The sequence below is a fragment of the Paralichthys olivaceus genome, chromosome 16, assembly GCF_024713975.1.
Source record: "Paralichthys olivaceus isolate ysfri-2021 chromosome 16, ASM2471397v2, whole genome shotgun sequence".
NCBI classification, from domain to species: domain Eukaryota; kingdom Metazoa; phylum Chordata; class Actinopteri; order Pleuronectiformes; family Paralichthyidae; genus Paralichthys; species Paralichthys olivaceus.
In genome coordinates, this window is record NC_091108.1 from 6,389,077 (window position 1) to 6,416,778 (window position 27,702).

Here is a 27,702-nt window from a genome sequence, read left to right on the forward strand (position 1 = left end):
CTGACAGAACAAACAACTGCTTCATATCCAAATAAACATGAGACAAAACAACTCGGAAGAAAATCCACAATCCTTAATGACTTAATCCACTTTGCCCTGCAGTTTGTGTCCTAATAATTGAGAGTGAAACTGTTCCAACATTTAAGCTGCAGCCAGGAGTTGGTAAAGATCAGCTTAAAGTCCAGTGCAAACTCCATTACATTTCCGCTGCTTGTCTTTATGACTTTACTTGAACTAGGCACCACTGTAGATTACAAGAATGACCTAATTTCAAAGAAACCAGAATTTTATAGTCTACTGTTGCAAACAGTAATGGATCAACTCAAGGTGTACATTTGTCCAAATCCATGTTTGCAAAACACAGGGTTCAAAGGGGTACTTAAACTTTTAACTAATCATGCCTGTTTTTTATGTGTAAAGTGCAATAAACCAATGTCACCTCAATCACCATAAAGGATAACCAATCTTATTCACCACCTGTCCTCTAGATGGAGCCTGAATACACTCCCTGTAGTTGTAAAGACACTCAATGACGTAATGCCTTCCCTAGCCCCTTACCCTAACCTTAACATCACAAGGAAATGACCCTAACCCTAAACTAAACCTAATTCTAAACCTAACCATAAAACCAAGTCTTAACCCTTAAACATCCCACTGAATTTGTGAAGACGCACCAAAAAAATTCAAAATGGCCTCAAAATGATGGCATTGAAAAAATTGGTCTTGATAAATATAGAGAGACATACGCACACACATGCATGCACACACATATACGACAACAGTGCAAATCGCCACCAACAATGCTTTATCAATGTGGACTAGTCCTACTCTTCCTGTATATGAGCTGTCATTGCAGTCACAAATTTTTATATTTCAGCACAGACCTCTCAAGCAGAAAGGAGAATAACCAAAGAGGAAGTGAGAATACAAAATGCTATGAAAGATGTAAAGGAAGAGTTGGAGAACAAACCTCAACATCTGAAAGCCTCTGGCCCAAAACAGGATATTGTGTTGCTACACTCAGGATGCACACAATGTTCCCAATCAGCAACAATGCAATATAACTCTGGTCTACTAACCTGGTCTCATAACCCCACAACTAACCATTGCATCTTTACACCTATATCAGAACATTTTCATGTTATCAGTCACACGTTTAGTCTTTCTTAGCATTACAGTTTTGATCATGTTGTTTGGAAATATAATTTACCCATTACCCCGTATGAGTTTACCAAAAAGTTAACACAAAGTAGAAAAGAGATTTTGACAAGACGTTCTTCTTCTTTGTTTGGTTTATTTCCAGGTGCACCAACGTCAAGCTGCATTACCGCTACTTTGTCTACTTTATCCTCTTCTTCAGACATTTCTGAATAACCTTAGAGCTCGCTTGCCAACCATGCAACACAAGCTTCTTGCTGGGTGGTTTCTCAGATTTATGTGGGAGTAAACCACTGAGTGCAATAATACTTGTTTTCGTTTGTCGAACTTTTACAGCATAGAATTTGAGGAGTACACAGAGGAGTAAACATTTCCATGGTAGGTTGGTTTGATGGCACAGATGGTGTGGCTCAACAGTCGGGAGAGCTCATAATCGTGCAACGGCAGATTCAATGAGACAAGTCAACCAAGTCAGACAAATCAGTGCAGTTCTAGTATTCACTGTAAGCTTTTAGTAATAAGAGTCTGTACAGACGTTGGTCTGGTCCACTTAATCTGAAGAGTCATGCTTACGACGGATCTCTTCTTCCTTCTTCACTGGACAGGAAGTGAATGGGGCCACTTCTTGTCCTTTCTGGAGTGTGACATCTGTGCAAGAAAAAAAAAAGTGAATGTGTGTATGTTGCACCTACTTCACTCCCACCCACCCTTTTTTGTACTAGTAGCAAAATGCTGAAATGTGCCAATCAGAATCATGACACTTACTCATTGAAAAGGGGGTAAAAAAGTGACAGCGTCAGTGCTATTAAGATTCCCTCCTTTTCACGTTCACGCTCATTAGTCCTTTGCTTGCAATGCGTGGACAATGTCTGCTGCTGTGAGACTTACCAGAAGAATGCTTACCCCAAGGATAACGCTAGGAGCCTTTGCACTCTTCGTCCTAACGTCTCACTGTTCAACAGCTAACGGTATAGTATGAACTCAAGATTTATTTTGCATTCGGTGTGGAAATATTCAAAAACAAAAAGTGATGATGATAAATTGATATCTTCTATTTAACCTTTGGTTTAATTTGTATTTGGTATGCAAAAACTGCAGTGATAGACTGCATTGACGGTTGTTTCAAGGAATGCAACTGTAGTCTGTCGAAGTTGAACAGGAAGCATGTGTTTAAAAAGAGAAGCTTCAGTATCTATCTTCAGAAACTAGAAGTCTTTTAGATTTATTATAAGGCAAGTTTAAAATACAAATAGCAACTAAAACCTATGCATGCGATGCCAGCTGGTCAAAATATGACTTTGATGATTGTATGGAGCATCATTTTAACCGATTTTATTCACGTTTATAACTTTATACTCTCTGCAGATGCCCAATTCTCTCTCAGCAACAAAGCCACTGGGCATTGTCTGATGAAAAAATTTAACCGTTGCCTTGACATCCGTTGGACGACCGGTAATCGGCTTTTCGCTCTCACGACCAAAAAGTGCCTGGGAGCACAGGGAAAAAGTGTGGGGAGCGAAGTGAGCCTCTACGACTGTGATGACAAAACTGACCTCCAGAAGTGGGAATGCAAGAACAACACACTGATCGCCCTTAAAGGCAAAGAGCTCTACATTGAAGTCAAAGCTGATGAATCAATTGCTCTCTCCAAAACAATTGGGCCAAATAACCACTTCACAATCCAGGGGTCATCCAGCGGTGCTTGCACAAGAACATACAGAGGTATAGTATGAAAACCACTGCTTTGGAGGGCACTAGTATTGTATAGCCATGACAGTGAAGACCACAGTTTTAATTTGCTCATATGATTCTCTTTGGCTGCAATAGGCCCCCATGGACAGATTATTAACGGACAACTCCTGATTTTTACTGGACTTATCAGATAACTAATCAGAAAAATGATTCAAGCTTCTTGACATTAAACTTTGGCTGTGCATGTCTGGAGTAAATCAATAGTGAATACAGCACACAACAATCAAATGAATTAGTATGCCCTGAAAAATACACCCATGCAGAAACATTTGTGACAGTGCAATTTAAGCAGATGTTATTTTTCTGTTATATTGTCTGTGATTTTCTCTTTTAGAACTTTATACCATTGAAGGAAATGCGTTTGGCAAGATCTGCATGTTTCCCTTCATGTACAAAGACCGGTGGTTTGCGGATTGCACTACGTACGACTCCTCACAAAAGCGACTTTGGTGTGCAGTTGAAACAAAATATGAACATGAACTGTGGGGATACTGCCCGACTATTTGTGAGTACTGTTTTCAGGACGTAAATCTTGCGAAATGAAGTACAAAGGAATTGAATCTTGTATACTTAAGCATTATATGAATCTTTAGGAAGAATACTTTTCACCCACAACTATGTTAGACCCCTAATGTGAGGCAGTATAAGACCTCAATTTTTGGTTGAAATGATTCATTTAAATGTTAGACTAACTATAGCTTGTCATTTCTGTGTCAATGATCAGCCACAGACCACTGGCCGAAAAACCTCATATCAGGATCATATTACCAGCTCAACACTCAGGCAGCACTAACATGGCCGCAAGCTGAAGTCAGCTGCAAACAACAGGGTGCTGCCCTGGTCAGTGTCACAGATCCCAACGAACAGGCTTTTATCTCAGGTAAGGTGCCACCCGGTGGATATTTACTGTTATTGAAACACATATAGTGTATATTGAGGGGTTTGTTTGTTTACGCACACATTATTGAGAATTGGTCACAATGGGATCAAATGTTTTATGTAATTACTATCAGATCTATTCTGGTGAAAATGAAATTTACTGTTAATTCAAAGGACCCTTAATCATCACATTGTGTTGGAAACACTTTACATTTTACTTGAATGGAGAGAACAGCGCAACACAGAGAAACATAAATATTAATGTTCCATGTTTTAGGACACATATGACTGCACCGACACAAAGATCATGACTCTTTCTAAAAACTGAAACACACAAAATATTATTCAACTGGATAAAAGAGACAAGAGTTATAGGCCTGTGATTTCTGACTTTTTATGGATTTGTTATTGCGCAACGAAAAAAAGGAACAATGTGAAAAAGAGGAACAATTTCTTTACCCTGTCCATTTCCTTTTTTAACCGTCCCTCTCTACCACACAAACACACAGCACTCCTAGGAACTTTGAAAAATAAACTCTGGATTGGGGTGGTTCTGGACCCAGAGCATGGCTGGCAGTGGTCCAATGGGAAGCCTTTCCGCTACGTGAGATGGAGTTCAGGTAAGTCTCCACTCCAGTTAACAAGATTTAAAATGCTCAGCTGGAGTTACCTTAATGACCATGGATCATTTACACAGCATCGTTTCCAGATATTGTTAGCTGTATTGATAAACCCACAAAACTCAATTTACTCATGACCACACAGGGGAAAGTTAGCAACCCGCTGATAAAAAGCTAAGAATTTCCCTCAGGAATTAATGGAGAGGCATGTGGGGCTTTATTGGACCTACGTTTGTCATGTGGCAAATGTATATAAAAGTTTATGTTATTTTGTTAACTGGATGTGTAGACAAACTGTTTTATAACAAGCTCATAGCCTCTATGAAATGGGGAGGTTCGTTTTTTTTCAACAAGGTAAACCCATATGTATGTTTTCTGCAATTTATTTTCATATGATCAGATATGCTTATAATTTAGTTACCATCCATTGTGCTGGATAACATGAAATGTTGTATCTTACAGTTAAGATTGGATATAAGTAAAACACTGGTAATAGAAGGACAATACGAATGTGAATCTCCACTATTCTACAGAAGCAATCTCAAGTTAAACCATCATCTTTTTCTCCTTTTCAAGGAAACCCACTTCCTAATCCAGGACACAACTGTGGATTTCTTGACACTGTCGGTCAGCACTTGTGGGAGAGTTCATCCTGTGGGAAGAGACTGGGCTATATCTGCTACAAAGACGGGGTCACAACCACTCCACCGCTAAGTAAACAAAAATATTCCACCCTCCACCCAAGCTCACTGTCATTCAATCCCTCATATCTGTATTCATATATTCTTTTTCTAATCAGTTGAGCAAGGATTTTGTTCAAGCCCATGGATTCCCTACAATGGTCACTGTTTCCACCTTCAGCGTTCTTTACAAACATGGTCAAATGCACAGATAGAGTGCCGCAAAGAGAGAGGGGACCTGGTCAGCATCCGCAATTTGGAGGACCATAGCTTTGTCATCTCTCAACTAGGATATGGTAAGTGAGGAAGCTAAAGATATGAAGACAGTCCAATGTTCTCAAACAATCAAGAGTCTGCTGGTCTGTTTTTTGTTATAGGATAATTTAAACCAATAATTATCAATAACGATGTAAAGAGCATTTAAAACTCATCGGGATATTCATCGATGTTTATGTCTATAGCATCCCACGATGAGCTTTGGATTGGACTGAATGACAGGAAAACAGAGGGGCTGTTTGACTGGAGTGACCACTCTACAGTCAGCTTCACCAGCTGGGAGTATGGAAGACCTGTGGTGGCTACTGAGGGAGAAGACTGTGTTCTCATCAGGGGGGAGGTAAAAAGCATTTTGTGGGTAAAATGGTGCATATATATATATATATATATATATATATATATATATATATACGTACATATACACACACACACACACATACACACATGCAGACATGATCTCGATTTTTGAACAAATGTACTACTTTTCTTGAATTTACCGATGTTTTCTGATTTCCAAATTGATGGCAGATAGCAACTAACTAAAACAAGTGCTCACCACTACTTTTAAATACCTACAGATTCTTATTACAGTTTGTGGGTCACAAAAGCGCAATAAATCCCATCAGATGAGAATATCAATGACAGTAGTGAAAGAAAAAAAACATTGGTATGAGCAAGTTTTCTTTTTTTCTCACTTTTTCGGTTTGCATTAAAAAATCTAAACATTAATAAATGATGTTTATATGTGTGTAGATTATCCACCCAGTAAATCTACAAATATGTGTTTCAATAGTACTTTCTTCTTTCAGAAGGGGAACTGGGCAGATCGTTCGTGTGATGAGAAACACGGCTTTATCTGTATGAAGCAGAGTGAAACTGATCAACCTGTTGAAGAAGTAGATCTGGACATAGGCTGCAAAGCGGTGAGTGATGCTTACATGATGCTATATATGAAAAAAGTATGAGGCTAAAGAGGGTGTCTGTTACTGGTTGATTCAGTTATCACTTGTCTATATCTATGCTCTGTAAATTCTGCATATACAGCAGATTAATATGAAACTAATTGTTACACAACTTAATCATCGTTTTAAAAACGTTCACTGGTGAACAGCAGATCAATGTCAACAGAATGGATATTCAGCCCTAAAACGCAGTTTAATCCAAGCTTGATTTCCAACAGGGTTGGAAAAGACATGGTTCCTACTGCTACTTTGTAGGAACTGCGACAAAGACTTTTGATGAGGCTAAAGATGACTGCAAGAGCTCAGACTCCTACTTAGCTGATGTTGCAAATGGGTAGGAAATGTTCTTGTTTTTTGAGTCATACAATTCAATCCCGCAAGAAACCTATACATTGGTGTAAATATTTCTAGGGTGGATAATGCCTTCCTTGTCAGCCTGGTGGGGTTGAGACCAGAGAAATACTTCTGGCTTGGGCTCTCAAACCAGAAAAACATTGATGAGTTTGTGTGGACCAGCAAAGACTTAGTGACGTTTACACACTGGAACGCTGAAATGCCAGGTATGAAAAAATATGAACTCCATCTATAGACAGTAGAGATGAATGGCAATGCCACAATTTACATGAGATCATTTTTCAATCAAACACTCAAGGTTACCGACAGGGCTGCGTTGCTATGACAACTGGGGTTTTTGCTGGACTCTGGGATCTGCTACCCTGCACCAACCAGGAAAAATACATCTGCAAACACCTGGCAGAGGGGGCAGTTTTAACTGTTCCACCACCCACTCAAACTCCTCCTAAGTGTGCCGAAGGTTGGATGCGTGTGGGCACAAGAAACGTCTGCTCTAAGGTACATCAAGAGCTAAATACAATATTTAGGCTACTGTACACAAGTCAAATGATGTCCCAACAATTCAAATCCTCAACTCTACTACTGTCCTTATCTGGTGGACTCAATTTCAACCTACACTTCTTTTGTTGAAGTTTTTTACAGGGCCCCGTGAATTTGAGAAGACATGGTTTGAGGCAAGGGATTTCTGTCGGGCCATTGGAGGAGATCTGCTCAGCATCCACAGCAGTGGGGAGCAAATACTGGGACGGTATATGTAGATTGAATATAATTTTTAACTGGATGATGAACATAACTGATATATAAAGCTTTATTTCAGCAGTGAATGTCACACTTTTTCTAACTATTTGATTTTTTTCAAATGTTTTTTCTCTACTGTAGTTATGGAAAAGCCTGGATTGGGCTTCATGTTCCTGATTCAAGCAGTGGTTATGTATGGAGTGATGGATCTCCGGTTAGTTGTGTGTTATTCTCTTTACAAATGAATCCTATAACCCAAACATATCTCAGCATTTTTTCTGTATATGTATTTTAGTCATATTACTATACATACTATGACCATGTATTTTTGTTTTATTTTTGTTCACAGTTAAACTTCCAGCACTGGCAGGAAGGAGAGCCAAACAACTTTAATAATGCAGAATCATGTACTGAATTTAGAATTTATCACTGGGATGAGTCTGGGTCTTGGAATGATGTGAACTGTGAGGCATACAATGACTGGCTGTGCCAGATCCGCATAGGTACAGTTGAAAAAGAATATGTGCTGAATGCTTATATTTTGTCTATTCTGATGAGAAATTAATTGTAAACTTTATTCAACTCTTTCATGCTTATTTACGGCCTAAATGTTGGAGTGCCTGCTCCCATGCTACAACGCTTCCCACATGCTATGTATTTCACAAACTTGTTAAAGAAACATCTCTGAAAGTGTCAATCGAAAGTTCACATTATTATCTTTTTAAAAATATAGAATTTACGGCAGAGCTGTTGTATTGGATTGCACTAAATGTTAATGGTGTAACTGCAGTCATGCTTCATTACCCCACATTACTAGATTACACAGCAAGTATCATATTCTATATTAATAAGAACTGTAGCAGTTAGAATGATTGTTGTGTTAGCTCTGTTTAAGCTTAATTTTAAATGATATTGACAGCTGTCTGTGTCTGTACAGGACTGACTCCAAAACCCCCTCCAAATGCTACTGTAGTGGGTAAGTTGACATTGTAAAGCCATAGACCCACAACACATCTCACATTAAAACTTTTTTAAATAATCCTGGTTAGCAGCGCATCATTTCCGAAAAAAAAGTGTCTAGTTTAAAATAACATGAAACAAATTTGAATTAGAATGTTGTCTACATATAGTAGGAAGTTGAATTATTTACTACATAGTGAGGAATTTAAAAAACTATTTTAAAACTAAAATGATCAATGTTTCTAATATCTTTGCAGATTTCAACAAAACTTCAGATGGTTGGCTTGTGTGGAAAGGGAGTCAGTATTTCATTAACAGAATGTCAATGCCCATGGAAGATGCTCGTCACTTCTGTCAGAAGAGACATGGCGACTTGGTATCTATCACTGGGAAAGATGAAAATGTCTTCTTATGGAAACAGGTCAGTATTTTGTTGGTTTGGTAAACAGCACTTTCAAATTTGTCCTTTTAATAACAACAACATTTTTATTAAAGCTTCTGTGTATTTCTGTGTGTGTTTTCATAGATATCCAGAAGCTATGGGCAATATTATATTGGTTTGTCTGTGGATCTTGATGGGTCATTTTGGTGAGTATTGATGAACCCAGACAAAAGTCATGTGCCTCCCAATAACATTCAAGGATTAAAGTCAGTTAACATGGAAGTTTGTGCATCCTTAGCTTCAGTCAGGTGACGTGATATTTACATGAATGGGGTTAATGTTACATTCAAATGCTCCTCAGATCATGGCAAGTAAAGGTTAAATCTAATGACATCACAAATAAAATGTGGAATATCAATACACACTGCTTAAATTAAAGGTCCAGTGTGTAAGATTTAGGTGAAAGGGATTTTTTGGCGGAAATTGAATATAAAATAATGCTAGTGATGTTGTTACTGGAGTGTAATCATCTAAATGGTATGAATTGTTGTTTTCTTAACCATAATGTATGTATATTTACATGGAGGCTGGGTTCTCTCTGTGTAGACCGCCATGTATTTTACTGTTGTCCAAACTGGACAAACTAAAACTTTTTGAGTTTTCATGACAACTGAAGTTCACCACAGGTTCTCTTTCAAGTTGGGCAGGGGAGGGTGAGATGAGTAGTATTCAGCTGCAACATGCAATTTCACCTCTAGACAGCACTGGATTCTACACACAGAACCTGTGACAGCACACAATGAATCAAAGGTTTATTTCCTTAAACAAGGATTTACTTTCATTCATCCATAATTGTACATGTATGATAATAATAACTCAGCAAGTCGTGTATCACAAAAACAACAACTGGCAAAATGGATAAAAGGTTTGGTGATTGTTTACATGAGTACACAATGCATTTTTGTGTGTGCTTAAAGGTGGATGGATGGTTCTTCACTGTCAGTGCAACAATGGGAAGAAAATCAACCTGATTCTAATGCCTTTGATGAGAACTGCGTTACAATGACTTATTTTATGGGTGAGTAATCTTAAGAGCACTTCAGAGCCAATAGCACTTTGAAGAAAGTCAAATTTAAGGGTTCATAGTATCTATGAATATGCTTCACCAAATGAATTAAAACGCTACTGGTGAAATGTGTCTCATTGTATCTCTGTTGCGCTCACAGGTTTCTGGCGTACTTCCAATTGCGGCCAAGAGTACCAGTCCATTTGTAAACGAGGAGGCTTAGCACCTGCCAACACCACAGCTGCCCCCACAGTTCCTCCTAAAGGTGGCTGCCCACTTAATTGGATACAATTTGGCACAAAGGTTAGAAATCACTCTCAGCCTTAATATAGTTTGATCGTATAAAAAAAATACACAGAAGCTTAATCAAAAAAGGATAGTGCTTGGCTATAGAGGGAAAAATAATAACTTCATTCATTGTCTACAGTGTTATAGTATTAACAGCCGGAGGATCAGCTGGGAAGACGCAAGAAGACAGTGCATAGGCATTGGAGGAAATTTGGTCTCTATTCCTGAAAGACGTATTCAAGGTTTGGTCCATTTTTGCTATATATATATTTGTAAAGATTGCGATCATATACAATCAAGTGTAGAATATAGTGTGAAAGTTCATCCTTGACCTTTGGGAAAGAACTGAGAAAATAACTCTTTGGAGAAAAAAAAAATGTCTACGCTAGGAAAAGGATCTTGTCTTTTGCCATTTAATCAAACTAAAATGTTAATCATAATGTTAATAATCATCTTCAAGCATTAGTTTTCTTCTATAAGGTTTGCTAACCCTGACCTTGCCTCTAACCCCGAGTGGAAAACAGAAAAAAAACATTCTTAACTTTACCTTTGAAACTTTTCTAGCATTTCTAACCGCTAAGATGGCTGTAACAGCAACTGCAGATCTATGGATAGGTTTGAATAGTATAAGACAAGATGGATTTTACTGGACGGATGGAAAGCCAAGGCGATACACGAACTGGGGATATTCTGTAAGTATATGTAAAACCTTCATGTACATTACCAGCCATAAATCCTGTTTTCGCTGCACTGACTTAACTTCTCATGTTGCTGCAATGATGAAGAAATGTGCTCCAGGGTGTGTCAGCGCATCATTACATCACAGTTTGTGTTTTTCTTTAGGTGTTATGGAGTACAATTGAAACAAGAAACACATTTTTAACTAGAGATGGCATTGAAACACTAGTTTTTAGTTTAGTACTGATTTACTTTTTATGTTTTAAATATTTTTAACAGCATGATGTATTCATTTGTTTCCTGTAGAAAAATCAACGTCGTCCTGGAAGCTTTTATCAAAGATGGAATGAGGTAACATTTCAAGGACTGAAACGCTAATTTGAAATTTTCATGTTTGGGTGAAATAAAATTTGAATTCGTTACACTCATCTATACTTTACCAGGAAGAGTGTGTTGTGATGCAGAACAATCCTTCCCTTGGCAGCGGGAAATGGTTTATCAGGTCTTGCAATGACACCAATGGATTTGTCTGTCATCGAAATCTTGGTGAGTTCATCCCACCTGTGTTTTAGAAGTGATAATGGCTTAAAAACTGATCATGCAACATCTTGTTTAGTATAGTACGTCTTACATTGAGGCCCGGGGTGAAAATGGTATACAGAACCGTTCGTCCCCGAAAGTAAAGGTGAACTTTAGTTGCAGCCCATGTATTAAGTTAGATTTAGAAACATTGTTTCAGAAATTGTTAGCGGTAACATAAAGACAAGGTTTGTAAAAAACGGACAAAATTCTTATGTGAAAACATAAGCTAATCGCTTAATTTCTGTCTTGCTTTCTACAGACCCAAATATCGCATCCCAACCAGAACCAAGCGTTCCAAACTCCTATGAAGTTCTGGGAAACGACAGCATCAAGGCTGTGACTCGAAATCTGACCTGGGACAATGCCAAGACAAATTGTGAAGGTGAAAGAGCCCACCTGGTTAGCCTGCGAACTGAATGGACACAGGCCTATGTTGAACTGCTGGCTATGAATCTCAAAGCTCCTCTTTGGATTGGACTGAACAAGCAGCAGGTACAAGGCTGCAAACTTCTGAAATGACTGTACTGTTGCACAAAAACTCTCAGTTCCAGTAAAATCATGGCTTAAAAATATCTTCTAGTAATATAACTTGAGCTACATTGCAGATTTGATTTAGTAAAATTCTTGGCTTCATGAGAGTCAGCATAAAACCTCCAAAAGACATATGACTACTCTGCTAGAACAACAATCTAAAACTGTACATTTGTTAGACCTGTTGATAGTGCTTAATAGAAGTATATTTCAAACAGAAGTATACATGTTGATGATATTTGGCAGCATGCTGAATAATTTGATCCACACTTGCTTTCAGACTGGGGGTTATTTTAAGTATATTGATGGCTGGCACATTAACTTCGCCAACTGGGCTGAAGATGAACCAAGCAGGAATCGACCTTGTGTGTACATGGACTTGGATGGAAAATGGAAGACTACCTTTTGCAATCAGACCATGAATAGTGTTTGTATGCAGTCTACAGGTACGTATTGACAAGAAACATAAATGAATATAGTCCACCAGTCATACAAAGCCACAAACTCTGCAGGATTACATTGTAAATGCTGAATTACAAACTGTACAGGGAAGAATAATGTTTGCTTGTTCACGTTTCACTGATCTGTGACTGTCATGAGGTATTACAGTCATGTTGTTATATGACAATGATCAAGAGTTCTAGTATATGAAGCTTTCATGTTCAGGACATTGAATATCACTGTAAGAAATCCTGTTATGAGTTGATCTCATCATCACTATCTCTTTTACTCACAGATGTGGCACCAACAGATTCAACCATATTCCCAGGAACTTGCCCTGAAGAGAGTGAAGAATACCACCAGAGAATTTCCTGGATGCCATTTAAGGGTCACTGTTATTTGTTTATCACGGAGGAAGTTGAATGGGCAAATGCAGCTAGTAGTTGTGCAAGACATGGTAAGAGACACTATATTCAGAGAGAATGTCATTGTCCAATATTAGATCATGTATTGGCTGAGAAAAAGCTGCAATACAGTAATTGTTGAAATCATACTCTTTTTTGTGTGTGTGAAGGCGGAATCCTGGCTAGCATTGAAGACCCCTCTGAGCAACAATTCATTAAAAGCAATGTGGAAATATTTCAAGACAGCCATTCTGCGTTCTGGATCGGCCTGTATAAAACTCATAAAGGTATGGTCACACTGAGAAAAAACTTTCTAATTTATATCAGTTTAAACAAGATAAATTAAACAAACCAATCATAAAATCAGTTCTCCCACTGATCAAAGTGAGCTAATCTAGGAAGACACCAAATTAACTGAATTGTAACTCTAATTCATTATTTTCTACAATGTAATTTATCTCTTTTATTTTTGTTCTCTTGTTTAGCCAGCACATACAGCTACATAATGGTATGAATATGTTTGTGTTGGGCACAGGGATATGGAAGTGGTTGGATAAAACAGTCTTGGACTACACCAACTGGGCTGCAGATGAGCCGGATTCTGACTTTGGAAATGTCGCAACCTCAGATGGGACTTGGCAATCAGGTCGTAGATGGCATGATCGACCATACATCTGTAAAACTCCTAAAGGTATGATCATCATAGTCGCACAGTTTAGAATATGATATTTTAATGAGCACATTACACAATCCAATGCAGTATGACAGAACCATACACACTCGTAAAAAGCTAATACAAAATATATTTCAGTTTTTACAAGACATTTGCCTTTTAGTGGATATTGGAGGATATTTGTCCCTGAGCACAGGGGATGTCAAGGTTATCCCTGAATTTATAGGTGCAGAGCCTCACTAATTTGCACAGATTAATGGAAAAAACTATGCTGAGTTCTCTACTGCTCTGGAGAGAAAGGATACCATATTGATCCTGATATTAGCCAATCTCTTGTCTTATAATTTAGGTTTGAAAAAAAATGTGCTCATTCATTACAACAGATATTCTTTTTAAATGATTGAGTATCCCTGTAGTTATGGTCTTTCACAGAGCTGTGTAATGGGTTGATTGTAGTCTTAATGTTGCAAGGCAAGTGAGCGATTTGGAGTCCTGTTGAGTTGATCAGACTTAAACGTTGGTTCGTTCAATTAAATGAGCAAGGGGAAGGCTGCTGTAATGCTGCGAAAACTAGTTCTGAGCATCTCCTGACATTTTTACGGCTACATTTTATACAACAGACAATAATTAAATCTGTCAAAGATTATGAGCTCAGAAGACTATGGTGTAAATAACGTAAACAGTCATAGAAAATAATGATTTGAAAGGAACGAGAGAGAGAGAGGAATCGACTCGCTGCGGTAACTCAGTCAGAAGACTAGTGGCCACCAGCACAGTGAGTAGTCTACTGATGTCGATCTGAAAATAGCTTTGATAAGCTGCCAGACACTGTTTCACTGTGATGTTGACAAAACTATAGTAAAGGTTGTTTGGGGGGAGGGGGGAACTTTGACCTGGATGTAGGGATGTAGGGTGGAGCAGATAAAATGACAAATATTCCATAAGAGATTAATTATGTAATCATTCCTCTCCTCTTCCCCATCAGTGATGACGGATGATCCAGACACAAAACCTAGTAAGTTACACATGTATCCCCTAAATTTGTGTCCTATGATGAATTAAAAGTAAAATTTTGTCTTGAATTGTTCGGACTGATCACTTGGACTTAATCTGTGCAGAACCACATGGAGGTGATGATCCTCGCAATCGTGTCCACACGAGCTTGATAGTTGTGCTGGTCATTGCCATCACTTCTTCGCTGATAGCCATTGGATTTTTCATCTACAAGAAGGCCCCTCATACCTTACCCACCTTTGACAATCCACTGTACTTCAACAGTGAACGATCTCAGCCCGATGTGGTGGACACCAATAAGCTGATAGAGAAAGCAGAGGAAGAAACCCCTGAGCCTATTATAGCTCTGTGATTTATCCAGTAGCATAATCTAGTGGGACATACACTGTACTGTATATCTCCGACTGATGTATTAAACATTGATGCTTCATTTATGTTTTTTGCAAATTTTTTTTTTTTTTTTTTTTTTACTGTATACGGTCTATATTCAGTTATTTAACAGTTTGTCACTAAATGTGAGTTTCAGCTGAGTTGGCGATGTCTAACCTCATGGAACAGAATTTAGGCTCTAGGATGTCTCAATGGGAATAATTAGTATTTTTCTTTTTTTATGTATGACTGAATGTACAGAGGTCTCACGTTATGCTTATGCCCACTAGATGCTGGTCATTGCTTTTAATTTGAAATCTCAAAGCCTGTCACTGTTAAATGAACATTAAAACTTGGCACAAAACAATAAATCTTCATTTGTTGCGTTTTTCCTTATTCATCTCTTATCAGGTCGAATAACCAATGAATTCACTTTGGCTGACTGTTTACTTATTACTGACATTTCCATAAGACCTCAGCTAGCTCAGGTGCACAGACACGACGGAGACACATCAGTCAAATCTGACTCACGTTATTTAAACTCGAAGTCGATCCTCTCCTTCCTCCATGAGGCCCATGATGAGGCCTCCATGTCAGAGACGGTTCCTGATCTCCTGACTCCCATCATTAGCATCACAGCGAGCTAAGCTAACGTTAACTCTATTAATTAATCTCACGTCAGGTAATTTAGCCCGACATGAGTTGGTAACTGTCTCAAGTTTGTTGTGGGGTCATTGAAGAGTTTAGAGTTTAGTGTCCATTGACTTCTCGTCTTCTTTGATGCGATTACGTCATTATCAACCTCACCTGCGACTTCTTCTGTGGTTTCCTGCCGGTCATTGGTAAAGGTGCAGTACCGTTTTTGTCCACACAGGGAGGCTGACATTTGGTGGCCGTTATTTCCCCAGGGGCGCTGTTTCACACATTTACATGAAAAGGGCTTTTATTGTTTTCTGACCTCGGTTTGTATTATTATTTATTTTTTCTAACTCTGTCCAGCGACCTTGGGTTCCGTAAAGTCAGTATATACTATACTATTGTCATGATTATTATTATACAACAAAATTAGTAGTCTGAATATTAATAATCTATCAGTTATGTCATTATGGTCTGAATAATAAGTGACGTAGCTGCAATTATCTTCAAATAAATTGTCATTAAACACGTTTTCTTTTAATATTTATTTATTTAATTTTCATTTTTCTAACCTGTTGGAAGGTGTGACGTAAATCCAAAGTATTATTTTTCAAAATGTGTGGTCTGAATAGCATTGAGTGTGGCAGGTGCGATTATCTTAAAATAATATAAAACTTAACCCATTCTTGTTTTACATTTTTAATGATTTTCAACAACAACTGCATATTTGTCAAAATCAAGTTCTGAATGCTGTACAAAACAAACAAACCAAAAAAACAAATTGTACTGAAATGAACTCAACTCAAAGCAATTATGAAATATGTACAAATGCATAGAGATTGTATTCAAGCACTATATTTTATCACAAGAAGATGCATAGAGGATCCAGCATATAACACAAGTCAGTGTCACCAAAAGATTATTCATGCTTCCAGACACAGCAAATGCAAGTCAATAAATATGATTGAACACCAGTTTTAAAAAGTAGGAAGCAAAGAATGACTTCCCTTTGGAATCAAGTAGAAAAATAGTTTGACTTTCATTACCAATGTTTAACATAAACAATTCACTTCTGAAGATATGCATCTGGTATTAACTACACACGTAAGTTGATCCCCACATGTGACTTTCTAGAGACAATAATCAAACAATGCTTTCAATTTACGGAAGCCAAGAACAGACTAAATGATTTTACTTTATCCTGTTATCTAAAGATTATGATTTAATTATTTGATGACCTATTCTGGGCTGCAGCTAATGATAGTAACATAAATGATAGAAAATGTTAATAATTCCGATTTGTGTTACCAACAGTCCTAAAACAAAGTTACAAAATTTAGCATTTGTGCTAGAAAAAAAACAACAATTTTATCGTATTATTATAATATTATTGTTTTAATTTTCCCAAATCAAAATTTGCAAGACAATTATTCAAATACAAGACCAACAAGAAAAATCAACTTGTAATCTGCAACAGAAGGTAAAATAAAATTATTGCAACATTGACTGTTCAACAGAATAAGAGTCAACAATTTGAAGTTATTTCAGATATATAGTTTTTCTGGCTCTAGCTTCTCCAATGTGCGAATATGCTGTTTTGTTTTCTGTCATATGGGATCATAAACTGAATATCTTTGGGATTCAGCCTCGGGTGAGACATTTTAAAGTTTCACTATTTTCAGAAATTTTATTGCCAAAAAAATTGCAATCAAACAATTTGAAAGGATTCATTGATAATGGAAATAATTGTTAAATGCAGCTCTATTTTAAACCGGAATACTTCATGAGCTAATAGATGCAGCCTCATTTTGAATAATGTTTGTGCAAAAATGCACACAGAGACAAACTGTACCCTACAAGTGCTAAAATTATGTTTAGCAACGAAAATGAAACAGGGACAAAGTGTGTGTGAGTGTGGCAAACAACATGAGGAGAAACATTTTCTACAAAGATGACACATTCCGCCCTGTCCATTAGTGCATTAAAACTTGAGCAGCATAAAACCCTGCACCGATCCACAGTCGAGACAAAAAGTCATGAGTGTGCGTAAGAATCTTTGTGCCACTGTCTTGCGTCTCTGTCTCTACCTCGATCCCTATCTCTGTCTCTTTCCCTGTCCTTGTGTCTTTCTCTATCCCTCTCTTTGTCTCTATCTCTATCTCTGTCTCTTTCTCTATCTCTGTCTCTGCCGTGGTGATGATGGTAGTTGTGTTGGTTTTGTACAGGATAGTGATCCGCGTGGTGTGTCCGCGGTGGAATGTGCTGGTGATGCCTGTGCTGCCGATTGCGTTCATTGTGCTCCTGCTCATAGTCCTCTTCGACGTGTGGCTGACTGTTGCCACGGTGATGCTGATGGTGGTGGTGGTGATGCTGGTGGTTGCTGTTATGATGGTGGTGGTTGTGGCCCCTGTGGTTGTAGCGAGCCTCCTCCTCATCCTCCTCCACTGGATCCTCCGCCTCCTCCTCCCTCTCCTCGTGCAGGTGCCTGCGGGGAGGCCTCTGGCTGTAATCCCTGCTGGACTGTACTTCCATGCCACCGGGTGTCTGGCTGTGCTGGGTGTTACTGTGGTGCTCCATCCGACGGTGGTGGTGGTGATGGTGATGGTGGTGGGTGTGCTGGGATCTCTTTGGTTCAGTCCTCAGGAGCCGCTCCTCCTCCTCTCTTTGGCCCCCCTCACCCCTCTGCTCCTGGGCCTGGGCTGAAGGGGGATCCTGGTCTAGGTGGTTCTCACGGGAACCCTTCCTCTTGGGGGCTGCTGACTTTTTGTTCTTCTGCTCATCCTGGAAGAAAACAATGTAACATATCATCTGACTATAGTCACACCACATACATATGATACATGTTTTCACATTATCACACATTTGTATTTTCAAGTCCATGAACACAAAGTCAGATATACACACAGCGGTTGTTTTGGAGGCAGCTGGCCCACATGTGCTTATTCGCAGCCTCACCAGAGGCAATTAGGATATTCTTGGATGATTATACTCAGATTTATCATGGGACCCCGGAACGAACAACGCAGGCTTTCTGCAACTGAGCTCTCACAGACTCATTAGCTGCCTCAGGCTTCTCTGGAACTACTGTTTATTCTTTTTCTATTTCACTATATAATCAATATAGTTTTTGGCTCTATTGATAGATTTTTTGATAACTTAACAAAATTAAGATAAATAAGTAACTTCCACAAAAGGTATTTAAGGTTATAGAGGAAGATAAGAAAATAAGACATGCTAACATTAAAGACAAACGCTGACTTTCAATGACTTCTAGGTCTATTTTTTAATTGACCTACAGTGTAACTAGTGAACTGGCTGGGCCTCATTCTGACAGTTTAAACTGTGATTATCAGACGTTCAGGCTGAGGAGTGGAAATAAAACTGGCACCAGTCTTTCTATTCCATATCGCATTGTTATCATTGTTATTTGCAAGACTGACTGTGAGTTAATGGGGAGATGAACATGAGGAGTTGTGTTACAACTAGCAACAAGTTAATGTGAAGAATGATGGACATGTTCTTTTGTGAATGGTGAAAATGCAGCTACAGTAGAATTTGAAGGTATCTCACTCACCAGAGGCAGATCTATCTCATTTCAGCGACTTTCCAGTGGGATGAAGAGAAATGAAATGAAAATGTTAGATGAAAAAATGAAAACGAATACATGTGTTTCTGACGTTAACATAACTATTCCAGTTTATCCATATTCAGCGGACTCTGATACAGATGATAGGAATGGGATGAGATGACAGTGTGAATGATATTACAGTCTATAACGTTATTGTGCACATGGTTTTTCCCCTGTGTACAGTATGTTTCTGTGTTTGATCTACCGGCAATCCTGTAGGATTGATGGGCAATGTATTCTCGGCCAGCTGTGCCACCAGTGCGTTGGCAGGCTCCATTTCTGGCGGATGAGTGGCTCTCCAGTAAGACTCCAGGTAATCAGCAATGTGCTCACAGGCGTCTGTTAGCTGGTTTTCATCTAAGATAACATCAAACATTTCCTTCAGAGAAACACAAAAAAGGGAAAGATAATAAGTAAAAGAACAAGAACGAAGCAAGACAAAACCAAAATGTAACTAGCATAGTGTTTTAAAATTAAATCGGTCTTGCAGTGAGATTCAGATAAAGAGATGTAAGGAAATAAGGTCATGAGAAAAAGGGGAGACACAGATGAACAGTGATGTGAAAATTCAGTGAAGACTGCATTTGGCATCAAAGAGAAATATGCTGAATTTTTTTGTATTCAGCTTTAACAAAACATTAATCATGTAAAGCTGCAACATCCTCCCAGGAAAGAAAACTACTGTGTTGTCTTTTTTTCGTCAATGGAGGCTACGGCCCTTCGCAATAGGTTTCAACTTTAATTGGAGAAACAAATCTAAATGTACACATCTAGACATGAAGTGAGATATTAAACGTGATATACCACACTATCATTCAATCCATCTATTCATTCATTCAGCGTTCATTCACTCCCACTGCACCAATTTTACACAGGGGCTGCTAGATGGCACTCACTGGCGGACACTGGGCGAGCTTGTCTGCTGCCACCATCTGAACGTTAAGATGTTTGGTCTGAGACTTCCCTCTCGTCTTGATCAGTCTGGTCAACACCTACACAACAGGAGTGAAGACAGTGAAATGAGAGAGAAAGCAGTCGACAGTACATGCTGGTGTTTTACAGGAAATCAAGAAACATAAACAGTACAAAATACTGCGAGAACTGGGGACCAGAATCAGTCGAAAAGAAGTTGGTCAATCACATTGTTTGTTTTCAGTCTAATTAGCTTAATATAACTAGCTTACTTTTGGTGAGGAGATCTTGACGTAGACGAGGATTGGAGCCAGAGAGGTCTTAGCCACCTGGAGAGGATGATTGACTGTGTCTGCATCCAGAATGACCAGCTGCAGGCTGCGTGCCAGCTCAAAGATACGCTCCACCTCGCCCTGGATCTGAGCTAAATGAGCACACAGTCAAAGAACGACGTCAGCATCAGGAGATCCATCAGTTGTGCATCTTTCATTTCCATATTTACATGTAAAACAAGACGACACATCACATATGAGCATGTATTGATAGCACACACTTTTTTATTTTTTTTATTTACTGTGAATACATTATATTTATCCATTTATGCATTAGAGAGTCAGAAAGTCTAACTCCCAAACAAGGGATTTTATTGGAAATAAAAGATGTTATGATATGTTGAGAAATGTCATAATCAATTTATTTGATTGTCTGGAACTTTCAAGCATATGATGTTCTTCAACAGAAGGTGGAACTTGTGTTGTCAACAAAGTCACATGTGGGTCTTTTTAACATAAAGGACACTTGAGATTTCATTCTGCATTGCTTCGACATATGAATTTTAGAAAATGTTCATGTTTCTGCTGCATAAGAACTAAAATAAATTACAGCAACTCATATGATAAGTGATGAATAGCTCATAAAAAGAACTTGAAATTACTAGTTCCTCATTAATAAGAGAAATGGTGTTTATTTCTGAGTTGCTGTGTAACTAATCCAAAAGAGACAGCAGGATGTTTCACTCGTAGGGTGAGTAATTCAAAGATAGGCCACTAGAGGGATGCAGCGAGGGGGGGGCACAGAGAAGTTTCTTTATTCTGGTGTTTAAGAAATATTCACATTCACAAATATTTGTAAACCCACTAAAACAAATAACAAGACAACAAGTCAAAACAGTGGCATGACAGTGGATTTTGTTGCTGATATGAGGTAATGAGAGGAGGAAGAGGGAGGAAGGTGAAGAACTCAAACACACATGGACTACCAGAGCTTTCAGTCATACATACCGGCAGCATCTGGGATGAGAGAGCAATGAAAAAAGAGTAGAGAAAACCAAGTAAATCTTATCTCCCTTCATTCCGTCCCCTCCTAACCAAGAGGACCAGTTACGACTATACTACTGTACAAGGTCACTGCGGCAAAGACATTCTTCAATCATGTCTAAAGCTGCTGTCAGACATGGCAACTGAAGTCTTGAACTCTGGATATTCTCCCGAAAATATCCGGAAGGGCTGTATGTGAGATTGCATATGTAAGAGTTAGTTGCTTCAAGCTTTTTTCCAGAGGTTTTTCTGCCAGCACCCTAATAAAAACTCCAGAGAACGTCTGAGTGAACTCATGTGAGACTACAGCAGGATAATCTCCGTAGACCACAAGATAGTAGACATGTTGATGATGTGTCTAACACACAACAGACATAAAGCTGATCAAAACAATACAATTATCTCAGGACTTAAAACAAAGTCATGTACATGCAGACAAAAATGTCAACTTCATTTTCTGCCGCAGGATTTATACAACATGCCCTGACGTTTATATACATTTCCAGAGTTCATGTCAGAAAAACGGCTTCTGTCTATTATCATCTTTGCAGTGTTCATATAAAGAAATCTTGTCAACTTACAGTGTTCCAATAAGATAAAGAAAAGTCTGACACATCCATTTATTTCAGTCAGATTAAGATTCTTGTTTTGGTCTAATTAGAGTTAAAAGTGGGTGATGTTTGCCACAGGGGACAGTAGAACGAGTACAAGTTAATTAAAGTTATTTCGCAGTAAAGTCCGACCATCTGGAATCTGTATACTGATAAAAGAGGCAACAGGCTGCAGGTTAGGATGAATAAAGCCATCATACATCATTGTGCACTTTAGGATCCGGTCTCCTGTCTGAATCTGCCTTCAACTTTTCTTATTTTAAATGTATTTACTTTTAATCTAGCTCAGCATGATCTCACAAAATATTGAAATAATTATATATTTGAATTGTTTATTATTTAACAATTTCTCATCTGTAACATTTCTATTCAAGTGTTAATCATGTTTGATCTTCAAGTAACTTCTGTTTCCTATTTGTTTGCTTTTCTAATGACAACCTCGGCCTGAGAGATTCTATTTTCCTCTATGTTTATTTGTTTGTCTATAAGTTAAAATGAATATGATTATGATGATGATTATTTATTTCTTCCTGCTGCTGTGGTTTTCCCTCCACTAGACGACTGCTCTACCAGAGTTTTACTCAGAGCGTGGCAGAGCTGCTCTCTCCTACTTTATTCCCTGGTCATGAAATAACCTGCAGAAATCTCTTCAGCTTAATGATTGTGTCTCCCAAGGAGAAATCAAAGCTTTGATAAAAACTGCAGAGAGCAAAAGCTTTCTCTAAGATTGACTTTGTCTCATGCATCTTTTGTCTCTTATTCGTTTTTAAAATGCTCTATTTTCCTTAATTGTTCCTTGTCTTATCTTGAAATAGTGTGTTATCTAAGGGACGTCCTGGTTAAATAAAAACTAAAAGTCAAGTCAAACGTACCTAAATTGGAGCGAGTGTTGGACCGGTCCATTAAGGCCTTTTTGCCAGGGTTGTTGAGGATGGAGCGTTTAGCCAGAGAGATGTCTGCTGTGACTCGTGTGATACTGATTCTGGAGAGGAGACCCAGTGACGAGCATTATAACAGTCATGCTTTTCAGCAAGTTTTATTTTACTATAAAGGTGCGACACTGAAGAATGCAATGAGAACTTACCTGCCTTCAAATCGATGTTTTAAAAAGTCAAATAGAGCTTTTTGCATCATATCTGTAACCTGGAATTAGACAGAAAACATGGATTTTAAATGTAAAGAAAAATTCCAATATTTATTTGAAAAGGAATCAGGTCCCTCAGATTTACAGCATCTTCATAAATCAAAGAGGATTAGGAACAATGATAGAGTGTGAGGGAGACTCACCTCTAAGCCCTTCAGTGATGGTCCCATTAGAACCACAGGACGCATTGTAGGCACTACATCATACATAGCCACCTGCTCCCCCTACAGCCACAGGAACACAGGATTCATTCAGTATACTAGATGCAGTACATATATATATATATGTATATATATGTATATATACTGCAAGCAACACATCACTAAAAGTTCTCAATCATCTTTCCACACTTGGTGTTTCAGACCATTTTATTCTGTTAAATGATTTTTAAGTTATTTCTATTAATTTGAAAATAACAGAGAAATCAATTTAAGCATCCTCATATTTCTAACTCTCTTTACTGAATGAGATTTATCTCTAAAACATGACACGTAAAGATCCACTGCAGCCATGATTGGGTTAATGATTAACTGTCTCATACTAAACTGTTCTTTACACATTTGTGTCATATGTCATTATCACATGAAAGAGAATATCTACACACAATAAATGTCACTTACCGGTTTCTTTTTCACTTGCTGATTGGCTGTGCATAGAGAAAGGTAACAGAGGAGCCTCATGTTAACTCACCAGTCATTAAAACTGTCTCATTAAACAGTGAAGCTCACACTGACCTTGTGAGGGAGGAGTGTATTTCTTTGAGTTCATATCTTGAGCGGGTTGAGTTGCTGCTTTACTGATATTTAGAGAGAAAAGTCCAGAATTAGCTCACATTTAATCGTTCCCACTCACAAACTGCACTTCCTTTATAATTCCAACACTTCAGCCGTGATGAACATAGATCACTTTCTAACCATGCAATAGAAGATACCATATATCAACTCATGAGACACAGCTTTATAAAGATTCCACAGCAAATCTCTTGAAGTGAGGCCCTTTTACTTAATGCTGAAATTAATAGAAACCAAAGGGAAATGTATTAAAAACACCGGGACATGAAAAATCACTGGTGTGGTCCCATCATCTTTTATATCTTTAATTAAAACTGATGTTTCTCTCCTTGTCAGTAGAATTGGGGTAAATTTGATTGAGAATATGCAACACTGACATGAATAGGTTATCACAGGCTGTATGGATATGACTATTTCTGTGACTAGTTTGAATATTCTACGAACATTTTCAGCTTAAATAAATAAATAACATATAATCCTACACACAAAGCTACATACTTGGCTAAGGCCTTGGCAGCCTTCCTCGCCTGCACTTCTCTTCTGATGAGGATGGTTTCCAGATTGACTGGACTGGGGATGAAGCCCACCACACCATCTTCCTTCACAGGCCGTCCGATCCACCATTCATTGTTAAACTTCTGGAAGTTAAAAACAAAAAGTAAATGTAAATTACGTCTTCTCTTGTCACTTTTATGTTATTTGTGTTTGTGTGCGTTTGTTTCAAACCTCTTTGACATGCAGGAAGTCTCTGGCCTCGAAGGTGACGGCCTGACCCGGTACGGGGACGTTGTCGTCGTCTGCTGGAGTGTAAGAAAAGTTGCAACGAACGGCGAACGCAACAGGCTTGTACTGGATACATGAGACAGGAGTTCAGAACAAAATGTTAATACTCATGAATGTCATCTTAATCCATAAACTTCACCAACACACACATGCTCAGACAATATAATCATTTGTTTTTCTCAATAATAACTTGTGCACAGTATGTTAGAGTCCAACTGATTTATCCATAGGCTGATATAAATCAGCTGACTAATACTTAAATTGTTGTTGAGCAGTTTCAGTTACAGGATGCTGATATTACACTTAGCTGACACGTGTCACACTGTCATGTCTTACTCTTGAATCTAACAGAGACACCGTTAAAGTTATCTCTCACCCCTGTGCTTTTTGAGGTGTCCTCAAAATGTCTGCAGTGAAAATAGCAAACTGCATCGTCCTCTTTGTCGCTCAGCAGCGATTGCAGGCTTCCTACCGACTGAACGCCTGTTGGTGCTGTAATCCTATCACAGTCAAATGTCAGCGGCGCGTGGATGAGGCTGCTAATTACTCCACTTTGAAAAGATGAGGCTGCGGAGGAGGCTGCAGGGTCGAGGGGGGAGGGGGGACGGGCAGAGGGTGTTTGCCGCCTTATTACGAAGCACCAGTGGGAGCACATTAAATCCGTGGGGGAGGATTTAATTTAATATTCAATGGGACATGTATCAGCAGAGTTTGATATGAGCTGTGATGTTTGGATGTTTATGTGTAAAATCTTTGTGGTCATTATATCTATAAAAACTGATTAATACATTTACCCTATGATAACCTGCAGTCAACTTGAATTGGCCTCAAAATTAACCCTCCAGCATCACTCCCGCATTATTATTATACATAGCATTGTTATAATGTGTATTTTACTTTTTTATTTCATTTTCTCTATTTAATTGTATTCTGGCCCCTGATACATTGTGATAAATCAAGAAATCAGAGAAAACCCTAACCCTTAATTTTTATGTTTTGAAATCTCTATATTTTCTACTAAAAGCAATACAAACTAAATAAAAAGAAATCGAGTTAAGTATTTAACACATCAGTGCAACTATCATTATCCTTCTCCAGTTGTTGAGCACATAAAGAGATGACAAGGATGAAGACCACAATGACTCATTTTAACGGCTGAATACTGCTCTGCTAATCCAATGTCCTGATGTCTGTGTTTGCTGTCTGTGATGTAATCACGTCCTTGAGAGCAGCCTCTCTGAAAAATGAGTCTGCGAGAGCAGCAGCGGGTCGGGTCCGGTCGACTGAGACCATGATGCAACAGTGAAAAGGTACCTTGGCCTTCTCCAGCTGCACCTGGGCATTTCTTTCCTCAACGAAATCCGAATCGTGACGCTCTCCCTGCAGAAGAGACACAGTGATGACAGTTAAATCACTTCATTACAGTTTGTTACAGACTGATTCAGCAACGTAGTCTGTGTACTACTCTGATAATCAATTCATTGTTAAATCAATAATTAAATTCAAAATTCAAGCTGGAATTTGCGGCTTTTCTTTGTCATATGATAATAATCATCATCATACTATCATAATCATAATAATATATATAATGTTAATAATCAGTAGTTGCAGCACCAGGAAAGCTTTGAGAAGACAGGAATGTTGTGTTCCACTTTTCTTTCTTCTTAGAGACTGGCTTGATAAATAAGACTGTATCAGTGTTTTACCTACAGGACGTCAACAACTCTTATTACAATTAGTTTGTCTCATCAATTCTCCAAAACGTCTTTCAGTCGCAGCCCTGATTCAAACTGACTGAACACTCGTTGTCTGTTTCTTTTCTCAGAGCCCTCCTGCCATTAACTGTCAAGACATGTTGCAGCAGATCCCTCCAGGGATGCTGAGGTTTATGTGCCATGTGTCCCAGAGATTAGATTGTCCCCTCAAAGACATGGTAATTAATGCCCTCTGTGTCGTAGCCAGGAGGTGGCACAGCCCCATGCGTCAATCTGGAACTCCTGATACACACTTGCATCCCAAAGTCACAAATCAGCCCTCTCTGCTGTAGACAGTCTGCTCAGTCTGATGCATATTAACAACACAGGCATCCTGCATCTTTCGATATTCTTGTGGTAATATTTATATTATGTGTATATTAATGACATAGAACTTATAAGCTTCAATATTTCTTATATTTCAATGTTTCTGTTCGACCTATTCACACATTTCTTACTTTACACTCCCTTTGCCAGACACCTGTATCCAAAGCATCGTTTTGTCCGTGGCAGGGGTTTCAACAACTTGTGAAATTTGTGATAAAACACTGGAGGACAGGAAACGATTCCTTTATTTCTGTATCATTGTGAGTCCAGACCAGAGTCACACTGACTGATAGTCCATTTCTTATTTAACTAATTTTGGTTTATTCTAACACTATTGAAACACAAAAAGTCAGAGTGGGTTTTTTGTTCTGATGTTGACTTAAAATTGAAACACCTGAGGGTTCTAGAGGTTCGTAGGTTAAAGGTAAATCTGATAAACAGGTGAGACCAAGACCATTAAGAGCTTTACAAACCAATTATGACGGGTCGCCAGTGACTTTGAAATTGATGTAATGTGCACATGTTAACCTCCATCAATGTATGTCTCAGGAAAATGAAAGAAGGGAGACATTTGATATATTTAAAGCAAGAAACAGCCTGAGCACAAACAGGAAACAGCCTGAGTCTGTGATTAACTGCTTTCACTGAGATTTTCACTCTAACCAAGTCTTTCAGTACCAAACATAGGTTGAATCAGAACATGGCGTCCAACCATCATGACCTTCTTCCCAAAAGTTCTATACAGCCTATGTCACTTTTCTTGGATTAGATGCAATGATCATTGTCAGAGATGTCATCTAGACAGTTGAAGAAGAACTGTGTATAGGAGCCTCTTCTATGTTCATTAAAGATGTTCATCAGGCTGAACAGTTTGTGACTATCATAGGCCAATAGCTATGATGGAACTATCTTCAACTCCATGAAGACTCGGCTTTTAATCACTTGCATGATGGAATAAAGTGAGAAAACTGAGGGAGAGGTGTAGGAAGGGAG

At 38.5% G+C, this 27,702-nt stretch overlaps 3 protein-coding genes across 6 annotated transcripts in view; 1 reads left to right on the forward strand and 2 right to left on the reverse strand.

Annotated features, from left to right (window-relative positions):
* LOC109638943 (MAM and LDL-receptor class A domain-containing protein 2) overlaps nt 1–15,476 on the reverse strand; it is a 37,208-nt gene extending 21,732 nt beyond the window's left edge. The window contains exons 1-2 of the mRNA XM_069510861.1: nt 15,339–15,476; nt 1–1,806 (exon numbers count right to left, since the gene is read on the reverse strand). Coding sequence (XP_069366962.1) covers nt 1–25 — 25 coding nt within the window. The 5' untranslated portion in view covers nt 26–1,806; nt 15,339–15,476. The remainder of the gene's footprint in view (nt 1,807–15,338) is intronic.
* mrc1b (mannose receptor, C type 1b) lies at nt 1,805–15,178 on the forward strand. The gene is made up of 31 exons (XM_020113714.2): nt 1,805–2,126; nt 2,524–2,880; nt 3,245–3,415; nt 3,635–3,790; nt 4,299–4,409; nt 4,986–5,123; nt 5,209–5,385; nt 5,551–5,705; nt 6,175–6,288; nt 6,546–6,661; nt 6,739–6,887; nt 6,980–7,179; nt 7,314–7,429; nt 7,561–7,633; nt 7,769–7,922; nt 8,357–8,395; nt 8,637–8,800; nt 8,906–8,967; nt 9,739–9,839; nt 9,988–10,130; nt 10,255–10,357; nt 10,680–10,807; nt 11,100–11,144; nt 11,237–11,339; nt 11,635–11,867; nt 12,187–12,352; nt 12,643–12,804; nt 12,922–13,038; nt 13,287–13,442; nt 14,410–14,439; nt 14,543–15,178. The coding sequence occupies exons 1-31, from the start codon at nt 2,024–2,026 to the stop codon at nt 14,788–14,790; spliced, it is 4,290 nt and encodes a 1,429-aa protein (XP_019969273.2). The 5' UTR covers nt 1,805–2,023; the 3' UTR covers nt 14,791–15,178.
* Nucleotides 14,886–27,702, reverse strand: part of cacnb2b (calcium channel, voltage-dependent, beta 2b) — a 27,974-nt gene continuing 15,157 nt past the window's right edge. For 2 of the 4 annotated variants that reach the window (XM_069510866.1, XM_069510867.1), the window contains exons 2-13: nt 25,943–26,008; nt 24,572–24,694; nt 24,344–24,483; nt 23,789–23,850; nt 23,675–23,700; nt 23,198–23,278; nt 22,995–23,053; nt 22,783–22,892; nt 20,256–20,407; nt 19,968–20,063; nt 19,277–19,450; nt 16,127–18,224 (exon numbers count right to left, since the gene is read on the reverse strand). In XM_069510866.1, the coding sequence (XP_069366967.1) occupies nt 17,478–18,224; nt 19,277–19,450; nt 19,968–20,063; nt 20,256–20,407; nt 22,783–22,892; nt 22,995–23,053; nt 23,198–23,278; nt 23,675–23,700; nt 23,789–23,850; nt 24,344–24,483; nt 24,572–24,694; nt 25,943–26,008 (1,836 nt within the window). In that variant the 3' untranslated portion in view covers nt 16,127–17,477. Of the gene's footprint in view, nt 18,225–19,017; nt 19,046–19,276; nt 19,451–19,967; nt 20,064–20,255; nt 20,408–22,782; nt 22,893–22,994; nt 23,054–23,197; nt 23,279–23,674; nt 23,701–23,788; nt 23,851–24,343; nt 24,484–24,571; nt 24,695–25,942; nt 26,009–27,702 lie in introns of all 4 variants that reach the window. The other 2 variants (XM_069510868.1, XM_069510865.1) reach the window with 2 other exon arrangements.